This window comes from Battus philenor, unplaced genomic scaffold, assembly GCF_028537555.1.
Source record: "Battus philenor isolate CCGP_79_NKW_IND1 unplaced genomic scaffold, ilBatPhil1.0.hap1 SCAF_30, whole genome shotgun sequence".
Taxonomy (NCBI): domain Eukaryota; kingdom Metazoa; phylum Arthropoda; class Insecta; order Lepidoptera; family Papilionidae; genus Battus; species Battus philenor.
Genome location: NW_027181694.1, coordinates 1,626,594 through 1,644,870, shown reverse-complemented (window position 1 = coordinate 1,644,870; position 18,277 = coordinate 1,626,594). Strand labels below are relative to the sequence as shown.

Genomic DNA, 18,277 nt, shown 5'->3' with positions numbered 1-18,277 from the left:
CGCCTGCGTCGCCGACTATGCCATTCCGCTCCGGCTATCAAACGATAGCATGTTTTAATATACAACTAGCGCCACCTATTAACAGACGATTGTAGTTACGACAATTTAGTGACAATTTTCCCGACAGATGGCGCTTTCTGAAATGCGTTCAAAAATGATTTTATTCAATCTGACCAATATATTTGTAAATGCAAGTATATTAGCGAAGTAATATTTATTGATTTTTTTAAATATATATTTCAACACATATCATTTACAGTAGTCAATGAATGCATTTCCTAATTTAATATAATTATTAAAATATTTTAACATAAAGCTGCGATCATTATAAATAAAACTATTCTAATAAGAACTTACAATAAACATAAACGTTTTTTTCGGTACCCCTTTCACAAATATCTATTGTTATTATTATCTATATTGATTTTCATTACTTACCTAACCTAAAAAGAATTATACGATGTAAAGTTTTTTAACAAATTTACTGTTTTTTTTTAAAGTTATTCGTATAATTACTAACATTGACACTCACAATTCTAAATAAATATATTAATTTTGAACATAAATATTCCTGGTTTATTGTTAGTTTTTTTACAGATTAATTGTCTGTCAAAAGCCCTTTGTCAATAACTTTAAAGTTTTTTTACCTATTTACAATTAGCTTGTATAGTGATCACTTTAGAAAATGTTACATTAATTTATTATTTAAATTGTAATGCAACTGGCTAATTATTTCTGACAGTACAGTCTGTAACGACAGGTAATTATTTTATACATCAATACCTCGCTTTGCGTCGTTTCCTTTTGTGTTTTACACAAGATAAAATATTTAATTTAACAAGATAAAATATTTAATATATTACGGAAACACTATTTATTTATTTATAGTAATCAAAATTATGCACTCATTTATAATTTTCGAATATGTAAAATTAAATCTTTCTGAAACTGTGAAACTTTCACTCATATACAATTTTCCGTAGATAAAACTTTAATTTTATACAAAGAAATACAGACACAGTGTGCGTGTGCAGCAAGTCAGCACATAAGCTCGGGATTCCCCGTGAAATGTGTACACAGCACACGTGTTCAATCACAGTAGCATTTAGAGTGCGATTAAAATAATAAAAAAACTTATTTGGAAAACCGTGTAAAAGCGAAAACGTGTAAAACAAGTACCGTGTCAATCGAGGGATAGGTATATATATATATATATATATATATATATATATATATATATATATATATAAATATATATATATATATATATATATTTATATAGATATCTTTGATATATACTAAAGCGATGAACATATAAATGTGATTAATCGTATCAATTTAAAGACAACAATGTTTGACGTAGAGAGTTAGTCCAAATGACTTATATATTCTTCTTATATGAATCATTAGGTAACTAGTAAGGCTCCCACGGCTGGACATAGAAGTTCAAAATTAATTTAAAAAATATATATATATATAAATATTTATAGATTTATACCACCTACCACATATGTATATGACATGTAACAGTTGATTTAAAATTTACTATAATTAAGATTGAATTGGTCCCTGATGAGGTAAGAGGTATGGGTGTAAGTGTTGTAGAGGGAATTAGGAGGCAAGAGGGGATATCTTCGCAACGAATAACGCGGGAAGGTATTAGACCCGAGGTGGAATTTATGATTGAAGAATTAAAGCCTCAAGGGATATCCCGTACGCTGTTATAACGTTTAATATCAGACGAACTGTTTAGACGTTATTCGGTAAATTCTAGAATCTAATACAGAGTTCCCCAAACTTTTTTGTGTCGTAGACCCCTTGCCGTATTTTTCCGTGTTGGGTAGACCCCCTACTTACCTGATATTGATTTCCTGTAAATTTCTAACTGTAGTGAAGTTTAATGTTAAAAACTTAAAGTAAAAACACATGTTAGGTTATGAAAATGTATTGCGACCACAAAGCGAATACCAACATCCTACAACTTACACAATTTTATAAACATATATAATAATTTTTTTACTTCATAGGTACTTTTATAAATAATGTAAATGTTTTGATATTATAATATAGTATGATGTAAGTAAATAGGTACTATCAGTGTATGTGTTGACTCCCATTTTCATTTCATGGATCCCTAAAATTTTTTTCGCTGACGTAGACCCCTTGCAGGTTGTCATAGACCCCTAGGGGTGAATATAGACCACTTTGGGAATCACTGATCTACTAGAAGGTATCATGATATGAACGAAGGCATCTTTAGAGGCTTTTGTTAACTTTGACAATAAACAAACAAAAAACCAATGATTAAAAAAATCATAATAATTAGTTGATTTCAAAACCGTTTTAACCCTTTCATTACCGCAGTACGTTCCGCCGAAGTGACGCTACTGAACCGTGCATGTGCGCCGCGAATTGCACATTGCATGGCGGTAGGCTGATGTTAGAATTTTCTCATTTGTGTTACATATTTAAAGATTTCACTGGTATATTAATTAAAAAAACAAGTTAGGATAATTCTTAGTAATTTATTTGGCCGTGATAAATCTTAAAACAGGGATCATACACATAAGCCCGCATTATAAGGTGGATGCAAGCTAACTCCGGCGCTGGTAACGAAAGGGTCAAATCAGTGATTCCCAAAGTAATCTATATCGACCCCTAGGGTCTATGACAACCTGCAAGGGGTCTACGTCAGCGAAAAAAATTTTAGGGATCCATGAAATGAAAATGGGAGTCAACACATACACTGATAGTACCTATTTACTTACATCATACTATATTATAATATGAAAACATTTACATTATTTATAAAAATACCTATGAAGTAAAAAAATTATTATATATGTTTATAAAATTGTGTAAGTTGTAGGATGTTGGTATTCGCTTTGTGGTCGCAATATATTTTCATAACATAGCATTTGTTTTTACTTTAAGATTTTAACACTAAACTTCACTACAGTTAGAAATTTACAGGAAATCAATATCAGGTAAGTAGGGGGTCTACCCAACACGGAAAAACATGGCAAGGGGTCTACGACACAAAAAAGTTTAAGGAACTCTGGGTTAAATAGTTTATGATAGTTAAACATTAACATGCAAAAACGTACCAAAATTCGGAATTATAAAACGTAATTGTAAAGGCACGGACGCTAATGTCTGTGGAATATAAATCCTAACATTAAAAAATGATTTTAACAGTATATATATGTGTTAAGACAAGGTTGAAACTAAATGCGATCAATTATTCGTTAAAAAAGTCACTTACGAAATGCAATATATATATATTAATCTTTTTTCTACTGTTTTGAAAACATCTTCAAACTCACCGAGAAATTTAATTTCCTATATTTAAATTAAACATGCATCTCATTGTTATTCTTTTTAGGATTTAAATTCGTAGTCGTTTTTATATTCTGACATTCAGTTTTATTTTAATTCAAGTACAGAAGGTTAGTTTTAAGACAAGTCTAAAACCTATTTTAAAGAAAATAAGGCTTACGTAATATAAAATGCACGCTGTTCAAACTAAAGCCTATCGCTTGTGAAATAGGGGCGTAGTGGCAGTCTGTTTTCAACGCATATATTATTGGTGTATAATGTGGTAAGAAATACATACGAATCTAAGAAATACAGGCCCCAAGCCCATCCTGTATAGATCTGCACACATAAACAAAATATAACTCAACACACATACACATATATGAACGTCATTTCGTACGAAACAATCAAGAATATATACATACACGGCGATATATATTGCACATCGACCTTTGGAAAGAGGCAATCGGCTAATTTCACGTTAAAGACAGCTCTACCAGAGTGGGACAGCAGCGTGGACCATGAACAAAGGAAGGTTCCGGATCTTCTTCGGTTCGCCCAATCTGTATCAATTCAGGGTCAGGAGGTAGCTATCTAATACGGATCGTGTGTTGTGGTGCATAGTTTCTTCTATTGTATATAACACAAAATCCTTTGTTGTTGGCGCTAGCAGTATTGTGTGGCGCGTGTTTTGTGGGAACTCTATGGTGGATGTGAGGAAAACGAAGAAAATTTTGTATTAATACATATTAATACGTAGCTCTACACGCCGCGGGTATATGATTAGAGGCAATATTATGGCACCTTCAGCGGCGCATCGAAAAGGTGAATTCCACTGAAATATAATTATACATTTACTTCAATATAAATACGGGCGAAGCTCGAATGAATGATTCATAAACGTACTGGCCTTGACAGAAATAAAGCCTACTCCATACTAGGCTTTACCCCCTTCTTAGTCAAACAAGTAAGCTGTCTCTCAAACACAAACTCCTGTATAAGAGCTGAGTAAGATCCGTGTTCTCTTACGCAAGTGTCTTCGCCGATGCGCAAGCGCACATACTTCAACCCCTACAGACGTTGCAGAACAGGAAGCAATTTCTAACAGACGACTATATGTAAATAGTAGAGAGATATATAAGACACACACACATACACGCACGCACGTACACGCACACGCCCACGCACACACGCACACACACACGCATAGTTTAGTGTACCTTTTGTTTTTTTGTGAAACTTTCCGCTTAATAATAATAAGCTAATTTGGTGCAATACTTAAAAATAAATGTCTTTTATTGTGATAATTAAATCAATGTAATATTTATATATATATATATATACAAATTCTTACCTCTATATTCATATATAAATACACATATATATATACATATATATTTACATATATATATATATATATATATGTGTGTGTAAGTAGAGGTAAGTATTTGTATCTGTTTCATAACTTTAGGTATCCGGGCACCGTATTCGTTCGTCCAAAATTTACTTTGATCCGTTCATCTCCTTGTGAATACTAAATGTAAAAGGATATAGCCGGAAGCATGACGGGTTTAATCTTGACAAATCGATCTTAAAGGTACGAGCGAGAAATACCTTGCACTTACAAAGATCATGAATTTAATTCTAGGTTTTCATTAATACACAAATACCTCACTTTGCGTCGTGGTTACGTTCCAAAAAAACACGACGCAAATTGAAACGACGCAAAGTGAATTAAGATTTTCTATAGCAAACCATGTAAAGATCGAAGATAGGTTCCACTCTGTCAATAAATAAATTTGAATAATATGTGCCTTTTTGTAACCAGAAACAACACGTAAAAATTTATATAAACTTATTATTCTCTTTTAAAAAAAGCACAACACACTACATTTCAACACTACGTAATTGAAACTGAACTCCAAAATTAACAAAACAAAGTGAATATAAAACTGAATTCAAATTGCGTTGATTTTTAGTTAGAAAGGGAATCCCCGAGTTTTGATGGCATGGCGCAATTAGAAATAAAAGTGTTGCCATCTTTCAGAAATTTTCAAAAAAAATTAATGATTTGAGCCCAAAACAACGCAACCTCTAAAATCTAACGACGCACAGTGAAAATTAGTACTAATTAAGCAGCGACGCAACTTCGAAAAAAAATGCAAAATGAAACGACGCAAAGCGAGGTATTGATGTATTCAAATTTAGGACAATATTTTGTACATTTATAATAATCATAATAAATTTTTAAAAAAAGTGTCGTTCATAGTTTATTTACAAGACATCGTGACAAATTGTCTGTATCAAAATTTTGACTGCAAAAAATCTCTGATTCATTTATAATAAACCGAGTCAGATTTATTAATAAAACTTCGCAAAATATTATTGGACTATCATTTACAAAATTCAAAACGCATTAAAAATAAATTGATGCAAAAGTCTTATTATTCAATAAACGAATATTTAAATGACAAGAATCCTTGGCAGTGATGTCGCTTGTTTAGATTTCATTTAGGCTATATCTAAGTGTATATGTATATATATACATCTGTGTTAAACTTTATTATTAGACGTGTTGTTGTGGAGTTTCTTCCTGCTTCTTCTCCACAACTATAACACCTTACAAAGCAGAGAAGAATCAATAATAAAATACATAATAAGTTGACGAACAATTAGGGTTCTGTTAAAAGTTCCAAATTTGAATAATTTAATTTAATTTTATTTTAATGATATTTATCATATAATTAAAGAATTAAAAGAAATCTATTTTATTACACTTGGATCTTTTAAATGATTTTAACTAGACCAGTGACTCCCAAAGTGGTCTATATCGGTCTATGGCCTATACCTGCAAGGGGTCTACGTCAGCGAAAAAAAATTTAGGGGTCCACGATAGTGGATCTCTACACATACACTGATAGTACCTATTTACTTACATCAGACTATCTTATAATACCAAAACATTTACATTATTTATAAAAGTACCTATGACGTATATATTTTATTTTTAGATTATGTTTATTTAATGTTACGTATATTTTACATAAGGGATACAAAATTTTATTTTGAGTAGTTTTAATTTAAATTCAATTAATAAATGTCTAAATTAACATGTGTTTTTACTTTAAGTTTTTAACACTAAACTTCACTACAGTTCGAAATTTACAGGAAATCAATATCAGGTAAGTAGGGGGCTACCCAACACGAAAAACCATGGCAAGGGGTCTACGACACAAAAAAGTTTGAGGAACTCTGAACTAGACAATGAAACTCTTAGCCACAGTATAAACGATATTATAAAAGTGATCATAAAAGATCATCTGTGTTTGCTTGGCTCTTGTTAGATCAGGTTTTTTTTTTGTATGGCTCATTCAATTCTTAACTTTTGTGAATTCGAATTATAAATTTAAATATTTTCGAAACCGTTACGCAATAGAATAAGAAAGGGACAGCATTAGCTTTCTTATTCATGCGGGTATCACATGAGATAGAAGAATAAGGCGCTTTCTCAATCAAAGCGTATTTAAATGTCAATAATTCGCCTGCACTTGCACGTTGGATGCTCTAGATACAATACTCGAAGGTTACATGATCGACGGTTTAAAATTCAAAAGTACATTTGATTTATTGTCTAAATCAGGGCTTCTTAAACTTTTGTCATTCACGACCCCATATATGATTGCTAGTTTCTTGACGACCCCCTACAAATATAAAAAAAAATAAGTTAATATTTTTCCATGATTTATTTATTAGGTAACAATAAACATATACATATGAAAATATATAGTTAAAGAATTAGTTTTGAAACATACAAAATTCTAAAATTAAAAATTGCACAAAAAATTATAAAATTGTATTTATATTAGTTTAAAAACCTTCAACAAATGCGCGTGTTTAGACGCTGCATGTCCACTGTATTCCACCAACTCTAGTGATGTTATAAAATGGTATATATAATCATTTGACATTAAAATCTCTCGACCCCAGAATTTTGCCTCGCGACCCATAGTTTAAGAAGCCCTGGTCTAAATATATAACACTAGCACATCGTATTGTACGTGGAACAATTAGCAAATGTTCAACAAGGTACATCTTATTGAAGCTATTGACCTATGCGTATCAATACCGGATTGCAATTCGACTTATGAACCTAATACAATCACCTGAGCATGCCACAGATCGGAACCGAACCTGAGATTAGTATCAGCTTATTGTTACACAGCATCAAGTGAATCGGAAATGCCTGTGTTAGCAACAGTAATTTGATTGAAACACTATTTATTGCACACGTTAGGATATATGTATATTTACATATATATATACACAGACACATATATATGTCCCTGTTGAGTCTTTATTAATGCTTACGAACAACTAGCGCCATCTTATATGTTTATAAAATGTTTAATGTAATCAGGCGTTATCTTGCAGAAGTCCATCCTAAGTAAGAAAAGTACCAATATTTAGCCACTTCCGCACATGCAGTTAACATTTATCAGCGGGCTGGCGGGCGGTGCACTTTGTTGCATGACTACCACTGCATGTGCGGAAGTGGCAAAATATTGGTCCTTTTCTTATTTATCAGATGTGTTTATATATATATGAAGCGCAATGTAGAAGTAATTGAATGGGGCCTACGGATTAGTGATGCTCATTTGTCACGGTTATATGCGAACCGAATGCCGCGCAAGACTATGGACTGAATCTAGGGGATTTCCCTACAAGCATTCCATTTTTAAAATGTCTCAATCGTAGACAATTGATATGCTTTCTGACTTTTGGCCATTTTTTCATTGGCTTTTCTTTAATGCTTAAATGCACTATTATATATATACACACACATATATATATATATATATATATATATATATATATATATATAATAGTGTAGTTTTATTTTTTATAGGGGTCAATGCTACTTCAACTCTCTTCTTTGAAAACGTCACGTCTCTCTTTTGATGACTTAAACAAATCCTTCACATGTGTATGTCTATATATAGTTACATAACATATCTCGGACGTTCCTTTTCTTAATTTTAAAATTAAAATTTAAAAACAAAATAATAGATGAATCTTATTAAAATTCAATACATTCAATAGTTTTTAGTTGATCAAAATATAACTTGTTGATATTATAATGTACACATCAAACATTGCCAAATTTATTATATATATATATATATATATAGCTTTACAGCTTTTATATCTATTTGCAGTCATCCTGTATAAAGTGATCAGTATGAAATTTGTTATATTCATTTACTTCTTCCATTGAAATGTGACAGGCTGCTGAGTTTTGGTAGTACAAAGTCTGTAAGAACAGATAATAAACAATAGTTAATATGTAGTTATATGATTTATGACACGACCCCTTCTAACTATATATTACATTTAAATTATTATCTGTTTTATATTCCAGTAACAAATACTTTGTAGGTAATTGTCAGCAAATTTATAGCATAGTATAGTTTTAATATTTATTAATAGTTTGAAAGCCTTAAATTTGTGTAGATATAAAATAAATAAATGTTTATCACATCAGCCGAAACACCCGTTGCTTATCTTCCAAAGATCGCCACGACGACATTTTTTGCGGTTTATTTAATTATAATCTAAGTTATTCTATTCTATACCGATATCACATTGACTTAGAAAATGAATGAAAAAAGAAGATTACCATAAATGAAGTTATACTTCTAGAGCAGTGATTCCCAAAGTGGTCTATATCGACCCCTAGGGGTCTATGACAACCTGCAAGAGGTCTACGTCAGCGAAAAAAAATTTGGGGGTCCATGAAATGAAAATAGGGGTCCACGATAGTGGATCTCAACACATACACTGATAGTACCTATTTACTTACATCATACTATCTTATAATATCAAAACATTTACATTATTTATAAAAGTACCTATGAAGTAAAAAAATTATTATATATGTTTATAAAATTGTGTTGTAGGATGTCGGTATTCGCTTTGTGATCGCAATACATTTTGAACTTGTAAAAACCTGAGAGTCGCAGTCTCAGAGCTTCGCTACCTTGCACTGACTTGTTCAATTCGACACTATATAAATACGAATGTGGGACCAACAAATAAATTTACAGGAAATCAATATCAGGTAAGTAGGGGGTCTACCGAACACGGAAAAACATGACAAGGTGTCTACGACACAAAAAAGTTTGGGGAACTCTGGTGTAATGTCATATTTAAATACATATATATAAAAGAAACACATCTCATATTGTCAGACTCTTAAATATAACCTCTCATTTAAAATAAATTACAATATGTATTTACAAAGTTACAGAAATATTGATTTTTTTAAATTTAATTCTACCGATCAATATTTATCATTTCAGCTGTAAAATACGACACATAAAAGTTTGGGGAACTCTGTTCTAGAGTTTCCTAGATACTTACGTTCGTTCTTGGGCGCCGGAGGTTTCCTCGTCGCCCAATTAGTGCGGATGGAACGAGACCCCAGCCACTGGCCATTCATGGCTGTAATTGCAGATTCAGCCTCCTGAAACAAGACTTCTGTTTAGTGAAAGGATACATCCTGCAATACATACATTATTAACACGTTGAACGCCAGACTAAAAACCATGTTTAGTTCAGTGGGCCGCGACGGACACCATGTGACTGCCATCATGTTGGGTCCGAGAGGCCGCGTCGGACACCATTTGACTGCCATCATGTTAGGTCCAAGAGGCCGCGTCGGACACCATGTGACTGCCATCATGCTGGGTCCAAGAGGTCGCGTCGGACACCATGTGACTGCCATCATGTTGGGTCCAAGAGGCCGCGTCGTACACCATGTGACTGCCATCATGCTGGGTCCAAGAGGTCGCGTCGGACACCATGTGACTGCCATCATGTTGGGTCCAAGAGGCCGCGTCGGACACCATGTGACTGCCATCATGTTGGGTCCAAGAGGCCGCGTCGGACACCATGTGACTGCCATCATGTTAGGTCCAAGAGGCCGCGTCGGACACCATGTGACTGCCATCATGTTGGGTCCAAGAGGCCGTGTCGGACACCATGTGACTGCCATCATCTTGGGTCCAAGAGGCCGCGTCGGACACCATGTGACTGCCATCATGCTGGGTCCAAGAGGTCGCGTCGGACACCATGTGACTGCCATCATGGTGGGTCCAAGAGGCCGCGTCGGACACCATGTGACTGCCATCATGGTGGGTCCAAGAGGCCGCGTCGGACACCATGTGACTGCCATCATGTTGGGTCCAAGAGGCCGCGTCGGACACCATGTGACTGCCATCATGTTGGGTCCAAGAGGCCGCGTCGGACACCATGTGACTGCCATCATGTTGGGTCCAAGAGGCCGCGTCGGACACCATGTGACTGCCATCATGTTGGGTCCAAGAGGCCGCGTCGGACACCATGTGACTGCCATCATGTTGGGTCCAAGAGGCCGTGTCGGACACCATGTGACTGCCATCATGTTGGGTCCAAGAGGCCGCGTCGGACACCATGTGACTGCCATCATGTTGGGTCCAAGAGGCCGCGTCGGACACCATGTGACTGCCATCATGTTGGGTCCAAGAGGCCGCGTCGGACACCATGTGACTGCCATCATGTTAGGTCCAAGAGGCCGCGTCGGACACCATGTGACTGCCATCATGTTGGGTCCAAGAGGCCGTGTCGGACACCATGTGACTGCCATCATCTTGGGTCTAAGAGGCCGCGTCGGACACCATGTGACTGCCATCATGCTGGGTCCAAGAGGTCGCGTCGGACACCATGTGACTGCCATCATGGTGGGTCCAAGAGGCCGCGTCGGACACCATGTGACTGCCATCATGTTGGGTCCAAGAGGCCGCGTCGGACACCATGTGACTGCCATCATGTTGGGTCCAAGAGGCCGCGTCGGACACCATGTGACTGCCATCATGCTGGGTCCAAGAGGTCGCGTCGGACACCATGTGACTGCCATCATGTTGGGTCCAAGAGGCCGCGTCGGACACCATGTGACTGCCATCATGTTGGGTCCAAGAGGCCGCGTCGGACACCATGTGACTGCCATCATGTTGGGTCCAAGAGGCCGCGTCGGACACCATGTGACTGCCATCATGTTGGGTCCAAGAGGCCGCGTCGGACACCATGTGACTGCCATCATGTTGGGTCCAAGAGGCCGCGTCGGACACCATGTGACTGCCATCATGTTGGGTCCAAGAGGCCGCGTCGGACACCATGTGACTGCCATCATGTTGGGTCCAAGAGGCCGCGTCGGACACCATGTGACTGCTATCATGTTAGGTCCAAGAGGCCGCGTCGGACACCATGTGACTGCCATCATGCTGGGTCCAAGAGGTCGCGTCGGACACCATGTGACTGCCATCATGTTGGGTCCAAGAGGCCGCGTCGGACACCATGTGACTGCCATCATGTTGGGTCCAAGAGGCCGCGTCGGACACCATGTGACTGCCATCATGTTGGGTCCAAGAGGCCGCGTCGGACACCATGTGACTGCCATCATGTTGGGTCCAAGAGGCCGCGTCGGACACCATGTGACTGCCATCATGTTGGGTCCAAGAGGCCGCGTCGGACACCATGTGACTGCCATCATGTTGGGTCCAAGAGGCCGCGTCGGACACCATGTGACTGCCATCATGTTGGGTCCAAGAGGCCGCGTCGGACACCATGTGACTGCTATCATGTTGGGTCCAAGAGGCCGCGTCGGACACCATGTGACTGCCATCATGTTAGGTCCAAGAGGCCGCGTCGGACACCATGTGACTGCCATCATGTTGGGTCCAAGAGGCCGCGTCGGACACCATGTGACTGCCATCATGTTGGGTCCAAGAGGCCGCGTCGGACACCATGTGACTGCCATCATGCTGGGTCCAAGAGGTCGCGTCGGACACCATGTGACTGCCATCATGGTGGGTCCAAGAGGCCGCGTCGGACACCATGTGACTGCCATCATGTTGGGTCCAAGAGGCCGCGTCGGACACCATGTGACTGCCATCATGTTGGGTCCAAGAGGCCGTGTCGGACACCATGTGACTGCCATCATGTTGGGTCCAAGAGGCCGCGTCGGACACCATGTGACTGCCATCATGTTGGGTCCAAGAGGCCGCGTCGGACACCATGTGACTGCCATCATGTTGGGTCCAAGAGGCCGCGTCGGACACCATGTGTCCGCATGCCCTCGATCACTTCAGAACCCTCTAGGGAGCCAACGGACAATGTTTCGACTGTTCATACCAAGGCATGTGACCCGCGCAGCCCCGCAGGAAAATAATGGGTAAATCGCTGTTTCCGTAAGTCGCCCATTATTTTAATGGTTTTACTGACAATATTTGCAAAAAAACACCCTGGCGATTTTTTGACGATTCTCGATTTAATGGTGTGGCCCCAGGGGACAGTATGCTGTAGGACACATGGTGTCCGCCATGGCGTTCAACGTGTTAAAGCGAATGACGTCATCTATATCGATCTTTCTAGAACGTTAAAAGTGTTTCCAATTTATATAATAAACATTACAACAGTATAAATAAATATACATAATATATATAAAACAAAGCCTATACGAAAGAGTAAATATATGTTTCATTAAAACGTGTCATGCAAACACAATTTACTGTTCCCTGGAGAAACAAACATACTTAAAGACCGCAGAATTCACGTGTACACATATATAATAAAGTTCCACGAAATATCTCAGACGTTTCTTTTCTTACTTATTATTAAATAAATATTATTAAAGCATTCAACAGTTTTTAGTTATGGGATCGTGAACACGCGTCCCGTTAGAAGTTATTAATAAATATTTGTGTACGGTTCTCGGAAATTCTAACCGAGTACTATCTCGAACTTACTAGAACCTTATCCGTAGTATAAATAGGTGTACTCCCCACGTCGACAGTTCAGTGTTGTTTTTCGAGTTATAAGATTAAGATCTACGATCAGTGATACAAAGTGACTATTTGTTAAGTTATTTGAACAGTGATTTCTTGAGCGATTTGGAAGCGAAGTTTGGACTGAGCGAAAGTATATTTTGTGCTGAAGAAGGGTGACCATGTGATTTGTGAATAAAGGACTCCTTGTGAACCAGTGGTGTTTCATTTCGAGTCAGAACCCACAGTATGTAACAATATTAAAAATTGTTAAATTTCATATAAAAAGAGCGACTGTAGTTTCTGGTCAGCTAACATACCTTCTTGTAATGATAAAACAATTTTCAATTTAAAAGTGCGTGTTAGTGTCTATTAAACATGTTTTATATTTTAATGTAATCCAGTCAACGAAGTAATTAGGAATAAATTCTTAGAGAAGAGCAGCGGTAGAGTATTGAGACATGTGATCGTAGGTAGCGGATTCGATTACTGAGATATCTTAAATAATATTAACAGCATTTATATAGGATTGCCACAGCTCTTGTCTTGTCTCTGCGGGCAAGTTTCCGCAACTAAAGAAGGAACACCAGGAACATCACAATGAAATCAGGCGTTACCTTGGGGAAGTCCAACCTAAGTAAGAAAAGGACCAATATTTAGCCACTTCTGCACATGCAGTGGTAGTCGTGCAACAAAGTGCACCGCCCGCCAGCCCGCTGATAAATGCGTATGCGGCAAACAATGCAAATTACACAACTGCCACCGTTAAATCATTTAACACGTGTTTCACCCCTCCACGGGGCATCTTCATGAGTTATGTTACACCGATTAGTGCCAAACACCGTGTGAGATATTAATTATATATGTCGGAGTGATATATTAAAACTGTGATACATATATCTACAAGAAAAAAATCGTACAAAAATCTGTGATAAATTGTAATAAAATAGACCAAACTGCAGCGATTGAGGGTTGATGAATAGAATAGAATAGAAGAAAAAGACAGATACAATTGTAGAGTGAAACAACGTTAAGACAGATAATGTGATGTATGATAGAAGAGTATGGAAATATAAACTGAAATGTGAAAAAAACAGAAAAAAAACACAACAAAAATATTTCTTACAAAGTCCACAGGGACATATAGCAAACAATATTTTTTTGTGTTTTTATCTGTGTGAAAACTTTCCGAAACATCTTAAATTTATTTTTTGTCTATTTTGGAATGCAACAGGCCATTAACTTCTGATATAAATAAAAATAAATAATTTTATTTAGCAATCCGAGTTTTGAAAACGATTTTTCTTATTATATTATCATAATGTTATTTATTATTTCTGAAATCATTGATCTTTGGATAGTGTGTTCACCCCTTTAAAGCTGTTACACCTAAAACCTCGTGCTGTCGTTATGGGGGATATACCGTAATCGCCACGATTGGTAGGCAGGTTGGCGATTAGTGTGGTATTATGGTACGCAGAGAACTCTGTTGCCCTTCCTATGGAAACTTGGCATTGGCAATTATATATTAGGGGGACCGGAAAGTAATGTTAACGGCAAAAGGTTGTTGATGAAGGTGAATATATTGTTGATTAGAAATAAAAACTTGTTAAAAATGTAGTCGTGTGAATTTAACTTGAGAAAGCGACATTACTTTCCGATCCTCGTAATGTAATAATTGTACAAAGTGTGAATTATATATAAGACTGTAACCAAAAATGGATTGTTGGACATTCCCCTGTACAGGGTGTGTCAGAGAGAGGACGAGACCGCTGCCTATGTACTATAGTGTATTGGGGTAGCACACTATAGGGCATGGTTGCACAGACTTATTAAGACTAGGGGCCACTCGGGCAAATCATGAACTGATGGCGGGCCGGCCGCCAGAAGTATAGGTAATTAAGAAAAAAAATTATAATAATATAATTCAATATTTTTCAAATGTACGAGAGTATTATTTTTGCCGTCGGCGGGCCACCAGTATTCGACCAGCGGGCCGCGGTCTGTGCATCCATGCTATAGACATTAAGGAGCTGCTAGGATTTCTCAAGGAGTTGGGTTGGCGTGAGTGCAATGGTTGGATGGATAAGACAAAAATCCCAGAATTAAAATCGCGACCTACGATCTTAAGTCCCGCTGCTTACACCTATATTATATAGTTAAATGTAAATAAGATTATATTACAAATATAAGTCACAAGGTTTCATATCAAAATGCGATGGACCTTTTTCTTCGACCTATTTCGGTAGTTGGCCGTTGATAAAGAAAATCGAGATTTATTTAAAAATGAACGCATCCGTAATCGTGTTCGATTTTTAAATTTGAAAATGTACTGCGAATGTTTCGGATTATTGACATAGGTGTCAAATCTTTAGGTTTGAATGTGTATATCAGTGATTCCCAAAGTGGTCTATGTCGACCCCTAGGGGTCTATGACAACCTGCAAGGGGTTTACGTCAGCGAAAAAAAAATTTGGGGGTCTAAGAAATGCAAATGGGGGTCTACGATAGTGGATCTCAACACATACACTGATAGTACCTATTTACTTACATCATACTATTTTATAATATCAAAACATTTACATTATTTATAAAAGTACCTATGACGTATATATTTTATGTTATTTTATTTATAGTTTATTTTATGTTCATTTGATGTTATGTATATTTTACATAACAGATACTAAATTTTATTTTGAGTAGTTTTAATTTAAATTCAATTAATAAATGTATAAATAAACATGTGTTTTTACTTTAAGTTTTTAACACTAAACTTCGCTACAGTTAGAAATTTACAGGAAATCAATATCAGGTAAGTAGGGGGTCTAACCAACACGGAAAAACATGGCAAGGGGTCTACGACACAAAAAAGTTTGGGGAACTCTGAACACTGTATATATATGTATATGTAAATCTGTCAGCAGTAGTAAAATTGAAGACATAAAATCAAATTACAGTTTACTTAGTCGTCTCAACTGTCGAAACTTTTAGTTTGCAAACAATTTCAATGAGTCGAACAGCTGTCTGGATCTAAAACCGAAATTCCGGTCTCCGGAGACCGCAGACCGCAGACCGCGACCACCAATTACGCCAGACTAAGTCGACAGTGACAGAAATCACTCTCATATATAATGAAATGTGAAAGTTAGTGAAACTTTTTTTTTTTGGAAGACATCTTTTTTTAATAATAAACTGTCAATTTATTTGTCAAGAAGTTATTCATTGATTTATTTGGGCTATTTTTTAACTTCATCATTATCAATATGAAGAAGAAATATGGGCAAGACATATATACTGTAATAAAAAAGTAAATTCAAATTATAGATTCAAATTAGATAGGCAGATATCTTTTTGCTAGGTTGGTACTACTGTCTATATCAGGGGTGGCTAGGTTTTCTAACAGTTCGAGCCATTGTTCGAAATTTGAAATTTTTTTTCAAGCCGCAATATAATACGCATTTAAAACACGCAAACGAATATTTGTATTACAAAAATCATATTTATTGAAATTATATGGCACAAGTACAAAATATGTGCATTGTTGGATATATGCACGCGTATATGACAGCACTCCTAACAATACTTAAGACGCCGGTTAGTTAATTACGATCGGTGTTTGGATTTCGCTAATTCTATGCTGGAATAATAATAATAATTATTCACGCCAATAATTTGTTTCGATTTCCCAGCAGCTGACATGGGTTATATAAATGTAAATATTGAAATAATTCGACAATCAATCGGAGCCAAAAATAGTCGTGAAAAAGCCGCATTTGACTCGCGAGCCGGAGTTTGGCCACCCCTGGTCTGTAACATTTTTTCACGCGTCTTTTTCTCAAGATTTGGAATATCATTTCTTTGTCGATGGTTTTAAACGCGTCAAGATTATAACAATGGGTGTCTTTATGCTGATATGATGGTTGTTCAACGCAGAGCTCCTCACTTGGCATCCAATCGAGCACAGATAATCACCAAAGCAATCACTCCCGGTGATAAAAAGTGGAAGCAATAATTGACAGTCGCCTCCCTGATGGAAGATAAAAATCGCCGTCATACCTTCTTAAAATATCATCACAGAATTGTACGTAATTGGTGATTAATAAAAATAAAAATTAATAATAAGTTTGTTAAAACGAAACACTAATAAATGTAATTAAAAAGATAAACAACAAAAAAAGAAATAGGTATAGGAACAAATTGTCACCAACTATGATATCAAAGAAAGTGAAGAAAGATAGGCGACGTGTGTAAGAAAGAGAATGTAAAAAATGGTACACTTTGAAAGAGTATACAGTGAATGTACAGTATCCGGCGATAAATATTGCACATCGACATTTGGAAAGAGACAATCGGTTAATTTCGGCTTTGTAGAGCACTATCTCTGTCCATCACTACTTATGTGACGTTTTGTCAGTCGTTGTATTTCGTGCGACAGAGATAACGCTCTATGAAGCCGAAATTAGCCGATTGTCTCTTTCCAAAAGTCGATGCGCAATATTTATCGCCGGGTATTGTACACTGCCGTTCAAAAGTATGTAAGCACATTTGGTTTTGGCCAAAACGAAACAACACCAGCTATAGGTAAATATTTGTAATTAATGTTATCTTTGCAGCTTTTTACTGTTACATATTAATATGTTTAAACATGTTATAATTTTTTTTAGATTTTGACGAAACAGGTGTTCAATGACCTAGAACTGCGGTTACATTATTTTGTGGTTTTAAGTGCTGCTGTCGGTGTTATCTTTTATATTTAACTTCTTTGGGTTCTGTTTAATCGCACTTGAGTATTGGCAAGCAAGTTGTGTTACATTATCTGTATTCTGAAACTATTGACTACGGCTTTTTCCGCAAATTTTCTTCTGAAAATGGCAAAACGCAAGCAAATCACGCTTGAACAGCGAAGTTCTATTTATATGCTTCGAGAGGAAGTAAATAAAGAAGGATGATTTAAATGTAAAATGCTTCCTTGTACAATAAGACAGAAACAACAGAGGGTCCCAAAAAGGAGGATATATTGTCACAAAGCACGAGTTCAGAACGTTCTAAACAATAAACACGGAACCCTAGGACCAAGAAGTGCCGTAAACACGTGTGATC

The 18,277-nt window shown here is 36.7% G+C and overlaps 1 protein-coding gene across 1 annotated transcript in view; it reads right to left on the bottom strand.

Moving 5' to 3' along the window:
• LOC137927405 (cytotoxic granule associated RNA binding protein TIA1) overlaps positions 1–18,277 on the bottom strand; it is a 114,226-nt gene that overhangs the window by 22,231 nt on the left and 73,718 nt on the right. The window contains exon 4 of the mRNA XM_068771203.1: positions 9,739–9,841. Coding sequence (XP_068627304.1) covers positions 9,739–9,841 — 103 coding nt within the window. The remainder of the gene's footprint in view (positions 1–9,738; positions 9,842–18,277) is intronic.